This window comes from Diaphorina citri, unplaced genomic scaffold (assembly GCF_000475195.1).
Source record: "Diaphorina citri unplaced genomic scaffold, Diaci psyllid genome assembly version 1.1 scaffold188, whole genome shotgun sequence".
NCBI lineage: Eukaryota > Metazoa > Arthropoda > Insecta > Hemiptera > Psyllidae > Diaphorina > Diaphorina citri.
The window spans coordinates 21,707-38,019 of record NW_007377625.1 but is presented as its reverse complement, the minus strand read 5'-3'; the positions used below and the strand labels follow the sequence as shown (position 1 = coordinate 38,019).

Sequence of the window (16,313 nt, the reverse complement as noted above, 5' to 3'; positions counted from 1 at the left end):
ATGTGGAATGTTTTTGGTTACTCTTCTCCCAGGTTTTCCCTTTAAAACTCTAAATCCTTCGGACTCAAAACTACATTCGTCTGTAAATCTTGTTTCCTGAACAGCGGTTATCATTACGTTCTTTTCTCTTAGTACATCTAAGGTTTGTTTCAGTTTCCCCACTTGTAAAAGGGAGTTAATGTTAATAGTAGCGAGGAAAGTTTTAGGTTTCTTTTTATTTCGACATGATGGTGTAGACTCCTCAGACTCCGTAGGTCTACTTGTCCCTAAATAGGGAGTGGATTGGTTACCACCTGAGGTATGAAATCCAAGCGGTTGTGTTTGCATCATGAAAAGAAATAAAAATTATTGAAGGTTTGAGTTATCTCTAAGGGTAAACCTTAGAGGTAACGGGGGTTTGACTGGTGGGGTTGTTAGCCTCCCAGTGTACTGATCAGCCGCCCATTCTGGGTCAGACGCTGTTTGTAGCCGCTCATTCTGAGGCAGACGCTACACTGGTTTTGGTCCGCCCTGGCTATTTCATTTCACCAGTACCACCCATATCTGGGAGGCGTTCCCCTATCCGCCACCCGGGGAGGCGTCCGATGGGGGACCAGAAACCCCACACGGAGTACAAGTACTAATACTATTTACTGAAGTTCATTAGAACTTAATTATAATTACACATGGTCATCAGATACTCACGTGATTTCTTGCTTGTCACTATTTGATGTACATAGTTACCGAGATACCTGCACTTACTCCAAGTTCATTGCAACTGCAATTCCAAGACATAGAAGTCAATGACAATATTGATTTTCGAGAGGCCCTGTTCAACCTTCGTCCTTCTATCTTAAAAACTGTCATAGACGGTGATTATATCTCTCTGGATATTAATATTTATGTCGAAAATCATTACCAAGCGCATACATTCGTTTTGTTCTCTAGTTCATTGTACTTGTTGGTCACGCCATTCGAGTACTGCCTCGCGCACACCACGCAACACTGCCAAGAAGAAACGTAGTTTTGTTCTCTAGTTCATTGTACTTGTTGGTCACGCCATTCGAGTACTGCCTCGCGCACACCACGCAACACTGCCAAGAAGAAACGTATATCTGAATGATCAATACAAGTACCAAGAGGTTATTAGTTAAGTTTAGTCATAAATTATTCATCTCCATCTATCCGAGGTGGCGTAGAACAGAGAACATGACAGCGTACACAGAGGTGGTGCCAAAGGAAAACAAAATGATGAATGAGGGCCGCAAATGAGGAAAACGTCTTTCAGTTATGTTGTGAACATTGTTGCTGCGGTAGAAGAAGATAACCTTTTCCACAACTTGCGTCTCATTTGTTAGTAAGGTCTGTAATAGTTTGGACCCTGTACTTAATGATAATGACAGAATAATGATCAATATTGAACTTCGGTTCGGTCTCTAGTTACAACCTATAATGGTGCTCTACCTAGCAGACACAAAACGGCTTACTATTAAGGTGGCAACAAAAAGTGAAAATATAAATGGCGACAATAAACAGAGAGTAGAGTGCAAACTGCATAATTATAGGTAGGTATATATCAAAAATAGAAACTATACCTAGACATCAAAAATAGAAAACAATCCATCTGAACGTAGAAAACCGCAAACAAAGCAATGCGACTGTTGAAAGTGAATAAAGAATAGCATCAAAGTGTCAGAAAACCCATTTGCAAATTCTACTAGCGAAGTAGATAGGACAAGGCACGTTGCTATTTTAGCAGTGAAAGTGGCGAACTGCATTCATTGTAATGTGAAGACGCTGACTTAATTGAGAACGCCTGCAATTGCATTTGAAATTCACAGTTTGATGTAAAGTGGCGAACTGCATTCATTGTAATGTGAAGACGCTGACTTAATTGAGAACGCCTGCAATTGCATTTGAAATTCACAGTTTGATGTAGAGAGTTTTGAAAGCGTAACATTTCAAATATATGCTGCACTAGCTGACAGCTTTCACATCGTCTCTATGGCGAGGACGTTGGCCTAGACTTAGGAAAACGGCGGTGTTTCATTTTCCACGAATAGTACTCGGTGTTGTATCTTTAGAATTTTCCCACGCTCTTAGACAACATAGAGGTGTAACATATTTCCGATGAATAATTACCGTAGGCGATGTACGTAAATATTCATTGCAGCTTATCACAATGACCTTACTAATGTACAAATAACATACCGTACCGCATTATATAACACGGTAAGAACAAACACCACTACAGTACCGTAATGCCTGGATTATTACATAACCAATAATTCCAAGTACTTTCAAGGGGCGGCGGGGGGAGTGGGCTGAATTTTCCATGGGGAATTTAGAAAATATTGATAAATATGACAAGTTTGCTCAGTAATCTGAGTATGGGATTCTCCTTCACCTAGGTTAGGCTGGTTACATTGCTTTTCAATGGACGAGGAACTATGATTACTATGGATACTACCTCAAGAACCCTCGTACTCTGGTGTAGGAGTTTCGTGACAAGAAGGTCTGTAAAATTGTCATGCCCCTTTTGGATCATTTGGTTTACATCAAGCAATTCAAGGAGCAAGAGCCCTATCCCCCAAGTTCTTGACTTCTTGAGCTTTTTAAAAGATAAGTCATCTATGACGTTGAGAAATTCAAATTGGATTAATGAGAACTAATATCACCGGGTCACGTGAGTTGAAAAACGCGTGTCGATTTTTCCCACTGATGAAATGCTTCAAATAAATGCGGGTCGGCTAGTCCTTTACTGACCTGATAAAAAAAAAAAACATTCAATAAGTGCAAACACTTGGGCCTTATCAGACGGATTATATAATTTTATTGCTGCCTTTAATAGGCAAGGGTTAGATGCCTGAGATTTCACACCCTTTTGCGGTATCTTGTCCTTGAATTTTTCTTTCTTTTATCGATTTCGAAACCAATTATTTCGAAACGAAAAGCACAATAATTATCATCAACTACAAGAATAGTAAAAACCATAATTCACAACATAATTACTGCTCTGCCAAACTGAGTCGTATGCTTTCATCTACATTAGAAGCAGATAAGTGGCCCGTGGTGGTGTTGGCTTTATCAATATCAGATATCCAGATAATTCATCTTATGGATACCACAAGTAGGTATTGCTTTCATTTTCCCCATACAATGCCATTCTAAGAAAACATTAAAATAAGACCAAAGGATCCAAATATTCGTAACAACCACAACCCAAACATTTGACTTTAGTACAATATGAATAGCTTATCTCTAAAGGGAATTAGCTAAAAGTGAAGACTCAGAGGGAATCCTTTGAATCAGAGGGAACCCGTACGAACGTAAATTAGAAGAACAAATAGGAAACCAAATGAATTTATTAATACGTACAAGTTCGTACAACATCCTCGAAGAATACAAAGAAATTATTTCGAGCTTCAGAGGATTAAGACCAAACCATAACTAAGTTGCTATCATTCGCGTATCACGTGACTGAAAACTCCACGAGCTTTGGACCGGTTCCAAAGTTTCAGTTCGGTTTACGAACGCATCTTCTTTTTACTAAACTTTCGGAGATCCTGAGTCTCTTTCTTGTTCTCATTCAAATTCGGGGTGATGACATCAAGTTGTTTACAGAAAGTATCTACATATGTATGGTCAAATTCCAAACTACATATGTATTCAGGATTGCTGGAAAAATTGCCATTTCTCTCTAAATTTTGGGTTGTTCAAAAAGAAACAATATTTGTGCTGGTAAATTGTAAGTAATACTGCACCAGTAAAAGATTTTACATAATTTTAAAACTAGTACAAGACCATTTTAGGTACTTTACTGACCTTACTCCTATTTTAAGATTATCAACAGTAGTCACTAATGAAGCAATAAGCAAAGGATCAACGAAATGTAAAGGAAACTATGGTTATTATTCGTACCTACTTCGTACTGCACCAGTAAAAGATTTTACATAATTTTAAAACTAGTACAAGACCATTTTAGGTACTTTACTGACCTTACTCCTATTTTAAGGTTATCAACAGTAGTCACTAATGAAGCATTAAGCAAAGGATCAACGAAATGTAAAGGAAAGTATGGTTATTATTCGTACCTACTGAATTAATGACCCCAATAAGAGAAGAAAAACAATCCGTAATGGGTTTTTAATAAGTACCCTACCTAATAAATTAATTACTCTAATTATAATAGTCTATAGTACTTGTTCAATCATCTATTGCTTGTACAATCAATAGATAAATATGTAATGTGTTTTTTATCAGCATGATGTACATAGTTGCATTGTACTTTTTTCCTACTGTTGGTACAGACCAATCATTAAACAGAATCGTCAGAGCCAATGAAAAATCAGACAAGGAAAATCATACCTACTTATTCCCTTAAAAACTCATTTCTTACTTATTAACTTATCCAACAAAATTGAAAACATTGGTACATATACAGGTTTTTTTTAAAAAGAGCTAAGACTTAGATATTTTTCAAAGGTAAATCCATCACTCAGTTACCAATCGCATTATCCCAAACTGAATGGCCAATTTGTTGCTCTATTTATTGAATTACTCGTATCTTTAGACGATTATACTCTGTACTAACACGGACACTCTTTTTTTTAAAGAGGTTTGACAGAGGGACCTGTAACTGCTAGGGTCTTATCGTCCCAAAATCGAAGAGAGAAGGAAGACAGGATAGGAGGAAAGAGAGGTTTGACAGAGGGACCTGTAACTGCTAGGGTCTTATCGTCCCAAAATCGAAGAGAGAAGGAAGACAGGATAGGAGGAAAGCCAGTTGTTCCGAGAACGAACATTATACCATCCGGATAAAATCCGCCCCAGGCGGGAATCGAACCCGCGGCCTAGCGCTTACAAGGCAGACGCGCCACCAACCAAGCTAACTACGGACACTCTTTGATAGTAATCCGATAGTCATAATTACATCTTGGTCATCCTTGCGCAACTAAAATTTCTGCGTCACAATATTTCCCTAAATGGTGACTGGTGACGCTACCTGCTTCATGGTCCATGTCTAATTTAACCTTGAGTGGGTGACCCCATGTGTCTAGATACCTAACCTGTACACCCACTACACCATTACGAGCATATTTATTATGGGTATCTCCGGCAATCTCCAAGCAACATCTTCTGTTGCATATAAAACCATAGTCGTTAACAATTTGACTATAGTTCTGAATCAGTGTTTAGGAATCTTTACAAACGTGACTCTAATTCCAGAAATCTTTCGAAGTCAATAAACTCCGATGCGTGATATATTCTGAACCCAAGATTTCGATGTAGATAACTTCAATATCAACAAATGCACCAAACAAAGCCTTCACAGTGCGTTCTGAAATCGATGCACTTTTTTAGCGCCTATACTGACTGGGCTATTACGGGATTACTTCTTTTGAGGGGTTTTTAACGTCACTGTAAAATTGCTGAGGTACTACGTATAATTATGTGATAGGGGTTTTCTATTACGGGATTACTTCTTTTGAGGGGTTTTTAACGTCACTGTAAAATTGCTGAGGTACTACGTATAATTATGTGATAGGGGTTTTAACCCTACATTCGACGATAAACTACCCTTCTCCTCATAACTCGTCCAGCCTGAGTGAGGCCGGGAAAAGCCCGCCTGAGTGGGGCCAGGAAAAGTCCGCCTGAGTGGAGCCAGGAAAAGTCCGTCTGAGTGGGGCCGGGAAAAGCCCGCCTGAGTGGGGCCAGGAAAAGTCCGTCTGAGTGGGGCCGGGGTTCCTTGGAAACTGGTGCATTTAACGTGCTATCGCCGCTAGCTTCAATTTGGGCCTTACTGATTGCATAATTAACTCTATGTTTGTAGATCATAAATAGATATGTAGACTGAGCGATGATCATCAACCATGAGGTCAATAGCTGAACTTATTGGGGTGGGATGGAGTTTTGTTTATTTTTTGTGGCACTTGATTTATTTTGGGAGGAACGACTTGGCGGGGTCTTTTTTATGCCACGATAATATATGTAGACTGAGCGATGATCAATTGATCATCAACCATGAGGTCAATAGCTGAACTTCCAGCCGAGATCCAAATCAACACGTGACCTCATAGTCTCGTGTTCTCCAAACTAAACGGTTTCTAGTTTCTAGGAAACGAACAAATTCTACTGCCTGTGAATTCCATTTAAATTGGAGATTGCAGGATGCGATAATGACATGTGATTCGTCACCTATTAAAATTCACGAGTGTCATTTTGACATGTGGCTATCATTGCGATGAATCTCGATTTAGTTTGCGCACATTTTATGGTGTTGAAATACGATATCGAAGATAAATAGGCACATTCTACTGATGTCCTTTCTTAGTGAAAATATTCATTTCAATGTGTAGTTTGTCTAAATTTTCAAGGACTAAAAAAAAAAAAAAACATTTTCTAGAAGACAAAAAGCCTCTTGGAGTATCTTGCGTAACCAGTTGAGGAAAAAAGTTGATCTTGTGACATTTAAATTGGAGATTGCAGGATGCGATAATGACATGTGATTCGTCACCTATTAAAATTCACGAGTGTCATTTTGACATGTGGCTATATCATTGCGATGAATCTCGATTTAGTTTGCGCATATTTTATGATGTTGAAATACGATATCGAAGATAAATAGGCACATTCTACTGGTGTCCTTTCTTAGTGAAAATATTCATTTCAATGTGTAGTTTGTCTAAATTTTCAAGGACTAAAAAAAAAAACATTTTCTAGAAGAAAAAAAGCCTCTTGGAGTATCTTGCGTAACCAGTTGAGGAAAAAAGTTGATCTTGTGGTGATTCCAAACTCGCTAATACTTGCCATACGTTTTTATGCAAAATCCATCAACTATTAGAAGAAAGATCTGCTAAACACACATAGGTAGGTGTTTTGCATGAAGTGTTGGACCTTACAGTCGATTACATAATTCTGAGTTGGTGGACTTTCGCTTTGAAAATCTCGTTATGTAACCAACACTTACCTAATGACCCCGACGTCACTAGAAAACAATGGAGAGTAATTAATAGAAATAGATATTACAGTCATTAATGATGTGGAGACATGGATCATGACTAATTCCTATTTCTAATACTGATGCTAACTTGTGATATGATACAAGAGACATGTTTCATAATGTTATTATCCTTATTATGATTCTTTGACAGCTCAACACTTCAAACAGGAGATGAGTTGTTATGTCACAGGTCTAAACTGTTGGGGTTTTTCTCAAAATCATCGGACGATCTGATTCCAAAAAATGGCCCAAGCGATACAATATCGTCTGAACAGTTCAAGGATGCCTGCGAGATTATCTCGGAGTTACATAACTCGGCGATTGGACTGGGGAATGACGTAATCGTTATATTTATACGATGTGAAAAGATTGGCGAAATAGCCTTGGATGCCCATATGGCGATTTAAAAATACATTTTTGCACTCGCTGGAATAGTAGCATTTTTTTCGCACACCTTTCTTTTTCCGTCTTCTTGGAACGTGAATGCAACTTGGACAAGAAACATGGCCACAAAGAATTCGAATTTAGAAGATGAGAAAGAGTTCGTGTGAATAATGGAAATGATTCATTTTCAAAAGTCAATATGTAATGTACATACAGTACAAATGACCTTTTGAACATTTGATTTTACTAAAGGAAAAATAACTACTTGAAGCACGTCAGCAAAAAAATAAACAAAGTTCAGCGACAATGATTGCATTCTTTTTTCATCTAAAGGAAAAATAACTACTTGAAGCACGTCAGCAAAAAAATAAACAAAGTTCAGCGACAATGATTGCATTCTTTTTTCATGTTTTTAAGCAAAATCCATCAACTATTAGAAGAAAGATCTGCTAAACACACATAGGTACCTAGGTGTTTTGCATAGCAAAATCCATCAACTATTAGAAGAAAGATCTGCTAAACACACATAGGTACCTAGGTGTTTTGCATAAAAAACGGTATTAATTCATACCATACTGCTTGGCGATCTTAAATTCATCCAAGATGAACATTCATCTCGTTATTGTTTGTGTCAATATTGATGGTTGTCAATGTGAAGTAGGCAATAAAATGGACAAATTCCAAGTTGGTGTTTCTTGACAGAGTGCTCACCATTACCATTAATGTCATCTATGTTAACATGAACGCCATCAGATTAATCTAAACCTCTATGTTTGACATGACTTCTCATCTTGTTTCAACACTTGGTAAAGTAGGGAGTGTATCTATTCCAAGTCTGAACCTAATTATTCTTCTTCCAAGTCCGAGTATAATTATTTTGTCTACGAGTATGATAATATCAATTAGTTCACTTGACTACACTCTTCCCTACGTGTATCTTGTTACAATTTCGGAGACAAAATCTCCGATCATCTTGTCTTGTGGTCACATTACCTTGTTCCGCTTCATTTAGCTTTGTGGTCACCTCAGGATCACCATTGTTATTTACTGCCCCATTACAGTCATCCATACTTGGTAGTCTCCCATGGTATTGACCGCAACAGTTAGTGGACGGGAAGTAAGGTGTCAAATTTGATTTTTGGTAGAGCGGATGTCTGTGTTTGGAAGCTTTGAGTACCTGTGGCTTTCCGTCACGGTGGGAACTTTTGTCTGGAGGACTTCAAATGACGAGTCACAGGACACCACTGTAGTTCCTTTCTTGATCTTGATTTACATTTTACATTGTCTCTCAAGCAAGATGTGTTTCCTCAATTTCCTGTGAGAAAAGTATAAAACAATCTTGTAAATGAGATCATAGTAATAATAGACATCTGAACCTTTGAACTAAAACCAAAGTATGTACTCATAGATATGAACCGTTCGAACACGTCACTTTGTTGAGGAAAACCAAGTCCTTCGGATTCGTGTGAATTCGTAATCGACCATTTCCTACGGTGATTAATAATTCTAGAAGTTTTTCCTCAACGGGAAGGCAGAATCTTAAATAATGAGTTTAAATTACTTACACGTGTAGAAAAATATAGCCATGGTAGATGCCTCACTGAGGGGGGAAGGAGGGTCCCATTGTATGATGACCATTAGTGTCGCGGTATCATCTGGTTGGTTCTTAGAAGTTTATCAGGGCCATGAGGGGCCTTGAATTATGATGTAATTTTCCTAGATGCTCGCGTAGTAGCATCCGTGCATAGCAAAATAATTTGCTGAACATGCAGCATATCCCCCCCCCTGTCGCTAATGAATGGTGTAATTTATTATGTAGTAGTCTACTTTGTAATTCGTACAATTTAGCTCTTTCAGAGCCAATTGGCGAAGAACTGTTGTAAATTATCAAAGTATTCAACACACATGCCGAACCTGCCTGACCAATGCGGCATTATTTTATTCCTTCAATCTCCGAGAGGTTTTCAATTTTTCATACGCACAGTAAGGTATTAATGATGATAATTATTTTAATAATAACGTGGTAACCGATCCTAAAGAATAGCCATGTTACTAGAGGTCCAGTGTTGGCATTTAGAATCGATATTAAAGATACTAAAAAAAGGGTTATTTGGTTATAATCCAATTAATTGCCGGACCAATTTTTCACCTTTTGGCGGCTGGAGATGTTGACTTTTGCTCTTACATCACATTACGTAACAATTATAACAATGTCACATATTTGGGGTGAACACCCTTGTTGAGAATTCCCATTCTTGGCTCAAGTTCAACAAGACGGCACATATAGTATTACTATATTGTATAGCACCTATCAAGTGAACAAATATCGAGTGAAACACCTCCATAGAACCAAAGCTACGCCATTAATCACAAACAAATACCACAAATTCTACAAGATAATACTAATTTATGGTGAAACCAATAGCCAATAGTCCGTACTATAATGGCAGAAAACCAAATGGCGATAAAGTATCCAAGTTTATGTTTAATACTAATTTATGGTGAAACCAATAGCCAATAGTCCTTACTATAATGGCAGAAAACCAAATGGCGATAAAGTATCCAAGTTTATGTTCTAAAGTTCATTGGGTCATGTTCCTTCTGCCCAATCACATCACGTGATCTTGAACTGATTTGAATTCGAGGATAGTTTCCATATTTGAACCATACCACATGTGGCTATGTAATAACATCTAGCTGATACTAGCTGTTTTAGTACTTATTATGTACACCGTGCCTTCAGGGCTCATAAATACCTATTTATCTATCAAGTCCAACATATCAGATTAGCTTTATTTTCGTGTGATTGATTGTGGGATGGTGTTTATAATCCATTGGAATAATGATGGAAATAATAAAATATATGTATCTTATTAATGCAAATAAGTGCCAAGTATGATTTCACACGATTACTGTGTGTATCGTTTTGCGGACAACTAGTGCAGAAAAAATATTCTGAGTGAGTGCTCAAGTGCAAATTCCGGGCAAGACAAGTTTTCCAGTCTTCACTTTTCAAGGGGCTCTAACATTCTCTTGAGCTGGTAATTTTCAATGATCTAATGTTTCGCCGTTTTGTATCATGTTTCAGATCCTGACAACCACCTGACTCTCAGCAACAGATCCCACGCCTTATACAGACTGAACAGATGTCAAGCCGCCCTCGAAGATGCCGATAGGGCAGTCACTCTGCAACCTCACTGGGGAAAGGTAAGCTCTTTTGAATATTGGTCCTTCGGGTCGGATAATATTTAAGACGACCAATAGTAATATGTAATAATATAGGTTAGGGGCAATGGAGATGGGTTATTGACACCAACGGCGAACTGGGCATCTCCACTATCTGTTATCTTCAAGTTTTGATCCTTCGGGTCAGATATCATTTTAAGAGCTCAAATAAAAATACAAATCCCATTTTTCTTCTTCTTTACTATTAAAAACTGTAGAATGCTTGTTTTTAAGCACGCCTCGTACTGAAAAAATATTAATAATATGCCCTGCTGCAAATCTGGAGCGCAATAAATTCTCCAACTCTAGGGCAGTCACTCTGCAACCTCACTGGGGAAAGGTAAGCTCTTTTGAATATTGGTCCTTCGGGTCGGATAATATTTAAGACGACCAAATATTAGGTTAGGGGCAATGGAGATGGGTTATTGACACCAACGGTGAACTTGGCATCTCCACTATCTCTTCAAGTTTTGATCCTTCGGGTGAGATATCATTTTAAGAGCTCAAATACAATAAAAATACAAATCCCATTTTTCTTTTTCTTTACTATTATTTAATTGAAAAACTGTAGAATGCTTGTTTTTAAGCATGCCTCGCACTGAAAAAATATTAATAATATGCCCTGCTAACTGGGCATCTCCACTATCTGTTATCTTCAAGTTTTGATCCTTCGGGTCAGATATCATTTTAAGAGCTCAAATAAAAATACAAATCCAATTTTTCTTCTTCTTTACTATTAAAAACTGTAGAATGCTTGTTTTTAAGCACGCCTCGCACTGAAAAAATATCAATAATATGCCCTGCTGCAAATCTGGAGCGCAATAAATTCTCCTACTTCCCCCCGCCGCCCCTTGAAAGTACTTGGAATTATTGGTTATGTAATAATCCAGGCATTACGGTACTGTAGTGGTGTTTGTTCTTACCCAAGTGTTATATAATGCGGTACGGTATGTTATTTGTACGTTCTCCTACTCCCCCCTTCTCCAAGAGCCAATCCTACTGCCTACATACCTAATAAATAAAATTCTTGAATAGAGCTTGATTAAACTTTTATGTGTAGAGCTGGTGGTACTGTCTTGTTTTTTATTCATATCAGGATTTAATAAATGACCAATGATGTCATTGAACATAAAAGTGCATAATATGAAAACAAAAATATTTTTTATTCAATAAATTTTTATTGCTTTCGTGATTTATTCTTGGTTTGATACTATCATATTTGTTGCTGAACAAGAATTTTATAGGGATGTAAAATTCGTCTTGACCCCACCAAGAACAGAATCTGACCTCCAGTGTGTAAGCAGTTATTAACCACAGGGGACGCCCAGTCTAGGCTCCAAAATCTAGAGGGGACTTTAGTTTTGGTCAAAACAAAAATTCTTTTCGGGGTCTAGAATTCTAGACAGATGGTAATGGTTATGAGTTGTGTATTTTAAGCTGTACTATGTGATGACCTTCAACAACTCATGTATCAGTGGTCCAATATAGAAATCAATAGTGGAGCAAATTCTACATCCCCAAATGAAACAAACGAATTATGACCAGCATTACTTACTCGGAAAAAAAACTTTAATCCATTGTATTTTGTATTAGTGTCAGAATAACTAATTTACTAGGTAGGTACTTCTTTTTACTTTTTTCCTGGTTCAGCCCTCGGATTATCGGATTTGATTTGCAATTTGCACGGATTCAAAATGGCTGCTGTTTGTTTTGATTTTTATATTTTATTTTCTTCCACTGTTGCCAGATTTATTTAACTTCGTTCGGCTCGGCCCGGCCTAGTTAATACCTATTTTTTTTATTTAAATGAAAAGTTAGCTATTTTTTGCGATTAAATGAATATTTACGTACATCGCCTACGGTAATTATTCATCGGAAATATGTTTCACCTCTATGTTGTCTAAGAGCGTGGGAAAATTCTATAGATACAACACCGAGTACTATTCGTGGAAAATGAAACACTGCCGTTTTCCTTAGTTGGGAAAAGTGTAAAATAATTTTGCAGAGCAAAGCAAATCGTATTATGAATCAGTCCTTTTTTCTGGTACTGTCTTGTTTTTTATTCATATCAGGATTTAATAAATGACCAATGATGTCATTGAACATAAAAGTGCATAATATGAAAACAAATATTTTTATTGAATAAGTTTTTATTGCTCTTGTGATTTATTCTTGGTTTGATACTATCATATTTGTTGCTGAAGAAGAATTTTATAGGGATGTAAAATTCGTCTAAATTATGTTGTATGACCAGAAATGTTATAATAAACCAGCGTGACACAACAAATCATGACCATCTTGTAAGCACATGCACATATTTCTGAATCCATAATACCCCCATGTAATGCAGCAAGTTACGGAAACGTCTTATCAAACGTCCCCAGAGATGCCTATTGTTCCACATTGTGGTTGGGTGAAAGAGCTTCTTTTGGAGAATCCTGCCACATCAAATAAAGCCATTAAAAACATCATAATATGTATTTAGAATTTTAGATGTATCTCAAGAAGATGAAACCAACTATTTAGCCAATACACTGAGGGCCGTTAAGACACTCCTTGAGCAGATATTTAGTGTTCTTTGTACAATTTTATTTCTTGGTTTCCCCCCCCCCCAGGGTCATTATCGGAAAGCTGTGGCCCAAGCAGGTCTAGGCCAATATGAAGAGGCTCTCCTGTCCTTTGCCCTCTGTGTCGCCCTGGACAAGTATGCTGTCGGCGCAGTCAAATTAGATGTTGCCAAGGTAAGTGTTTCATTGAAATTAATTTTTCATTTGTTAGGAAATGTTCTAGTTCCTTGTCAAGGAATGTTCTTTATGGCGAGAGAAACATGAACCTGTGGGTAGAAAATTAGAAATTGTATGTACGTTGTACGTGACCACTTGTGTTTTCGGAGGCATAATTTGGGCTCTTTTGTGAGTGTTTTACAGTAGATATCAACGCTACCTGTATACTGCTTTCCGACAAAGATTTTTAAGTGGAAGGTTGGTTATTCCACTGAAAACCAAGACTTGAAACCCCAAGGCTCTCTTTTGGCAAAACCTACCACCAACAACTTCTTTTGACACTTTTCCTGTTCCACTTTCAGACGCTTCAAAAGCTGCTGGCGACTCATAGGAAAAGTTCGATAGTTCAACACTACTACCACCCGTACTACGAACATTTGGAAACGCATACCACCGAAGAAGACCAGTTTCAACATGTAAGTACATATTATGTAAATGTAAATGTAAATGCAGTTTATTTGTGTTATTATTTATTTATTTATTTATTTATTTATTATTATTATTATTATTTTGAGGAGTTAGGAGAAAGCGAAGAACAAACCTTTAAACTACTAATGACCGCGATGACCACAATCTGTATTTTAAACTGCTAAATTCTACCCATAATTTAAAAATCTACTAATCAGATTATGGGCTCGGCCATTAGACAATACTACGTCCTATCAGACTCCATGAGACCTAAACGTCTGTCAACCCTTTCACCTGTTAAGGTGAGACTTTAACCTTTGGTTTAAATCGATTTAACCTCTTGTCTTTTTCCGCTCCTCAGATTCGCCGAGTTCGGCACCATCCTAGAAATCAAAGACTGGATCCTCAAAGCGGACGGATGCTCCATATTGTCCACGGTTGGCCTACAACGGTTTCGGGTCCAATCCCGGAACGAGCGGGATGGTTACGACACCGCTCAAGTAGAATTCATCAACGATGTTCCTATCCCTAACCATAAGCTCAACGGTAAGTCAGCCATAAGCGGTTAGTCCCAAGTATGCACTGTTATCATGTTCAGGTTGCACCTCAAAGTTGTGCTAATATCATGGCAATGCTGACTTTGGAAACAGCTGCTATGAAAAGATTCGCAGATATCATCACCCACTTAAATTCAAGCTTATCTTCTTCATTAGGTTCTTTGGAGGCAACCAGTCTGGTTGGCATGGGTATTTTATGGTACTTACTGTTAGTACTATATCCCTCATACGCCATCGGACTGAGTGAGTGAGCTTCTCTTCCTCATGAGTCCCTCTCCTTTTGATTATCCACGGAATTTAATTCCAAACTTAACCCCTTCACTACTTCTGCCCACAGAGATCACCGCCCTCAGTCCCAAGTATGCACTGTTATCATGTTCTTCAGGTTGCACCTCAAAGTTGTGCTAATATCATGGCAATGCTGACTTTTGAAACTGCTACTATGAAAAGATTCGTAGATATCATCACCCACATAAATTCAAGCGTATCTTCTTCATTAGGTTCATTGTACTCTTTGGAGGCAACCAGTCTGGTTGGCATGGGTATTTTATGGTACTTACTGTTGAACTTAACAGCTGATGCAATAACACGGACTCGTTGCATGTGCCGTAGCATGCTCGGGGAATGCTTCATAAGATAGGTAAGAAGAAGGTAGAGGTACTGCGTCAATACCTGAGTACTGTAGCTCCTTGCTATCCTACCTCTGGGACATCATCTGCAGGTGAGGATCTGAATGAAACAGAACTGAGAAAGATATTTTACCTTGAGTATTTAACTATTCATGCGTAAAGCAATAGATCAAGTTATAAAGCGCAGGGGCTTCATCTAGTGATAAAGCACTTGTCACGCTGAAAGTCTCAGGTTTCAAGTTTGATTTCCAGGTAAAATTTGCACTCGTAACTTGATTGTAAGTATTTTCTATGGGTCACTCTTTGGTGCTCCCAGAACCTACATAATTGGGAAGTGTTGTCTCTTTTCGTCAACCTGAGAGATACCAAATTTCACCACGTTATCACAGTTTATCAGGCCGCATAATTTTCTCATTCAAAGTATTTAAACCCACTTTCCTTGTGTGTCCCCAGGTCGGTATCCTAGCAACCACGTGCATAGAGAAACGTCTGAAAGCCATCAACAAAACGTTCGAGCTCATCGACCAAAGTGAGCGCTCCCAAGAGTTCACCATGGCACCCCCGGTACGCCAATCACAGCCAATGAGACCACACCCACTCAATAGACAATCCTCACAGCAGTCAATTCACCAGCACCCCTCATGACAGTGGCTCAAACGGTTGTCCTTGGCCCTCGGAGCTGTGCTCAAATGTTAGGGTGGATTTCACCAATTTTCAGTCCTTAGAGGGCCTGTTAAGCTAACAGCCAGTTAATTTCCATTTGATTTGTATAGGCTTAACATGGTTGTTAAGTTACCAGCCCGTTAGAGGCTGAAAAGGTCGGTGAAACCCACCATTAGTGAGGTACCTATGTATATTTGCTTTGGCTCTTTTACTGATTGTCCATTTGTCCATGACAATCGCCACGTACTGATTTACTATCAGTCGGACAAATAGATAGTCGGTATCTGTGTTTTTAATCTATTAACTTCGAATTTTAAACCTTGAATTGGCACCAAGAATTTTAATGCTTGGCGGGGACTGCCGCAGTTTCTTTGAGACCAAATCCATACATTCCATTCCTATACTGGGTAAGACTAGTAATGGCTTAAGCGTCGATCTATGGTCGATCGACGTCGACTGAAACCTGTACACTGCCTCGACAACATAGATTTTACTCGTTGATCGACGGCGTCGACAATGTGTGGTCATGGACACAGCATTAAAGAAAATAATAAGTCCCATTGATAAAAGCTTTTACAGCTATTGATTTTACATACAATATTACCAAAATCAGCTCTAGAAAGAGTGTCTAATGAAGGGTGGCTGATAAATTTGAGTTAGTTGGAGGATGAGTCAGTAGTAA

The 16,313-nt window shown here is 38.2% G+C and overlaps 1 protein-coding gene across 1 annotated transcript in view; it reads left to right on the top strand.

The window, feature by feature from the left end:
• LOC103505661 (LON peptidase N-terminal domain and RING finger protein 3) overlaps window positions 1–16,313 on the top strand; it is an 85,814-nt gene that overhangs the window by 52,387 nt on the left and 17,114 nt on the right. Inside the window, 8 exon segments of the mRNA XM_026820954.1 lie at window positions 10,455–10,573; window positions 13,207–13,332; window positions 13,677–13,790; window positions 14,001–14,062; window positions 14,144–14,328; window positions 14,677–14,724; window positions 15,156–15,220; window positions 15,422–15,536. Of these exon segments, the coding sequence (XP_026676755.1) occupies window positions 10,455–10,573; window positions 13,207–13,332; window positions 13,677–13,790; window positions 14,001–14,062; window positions 14,144–14,328; window positions 14,677–14,724; window positions 15,156–15,220; window positions 15,422–15,536 (834 nt within the window).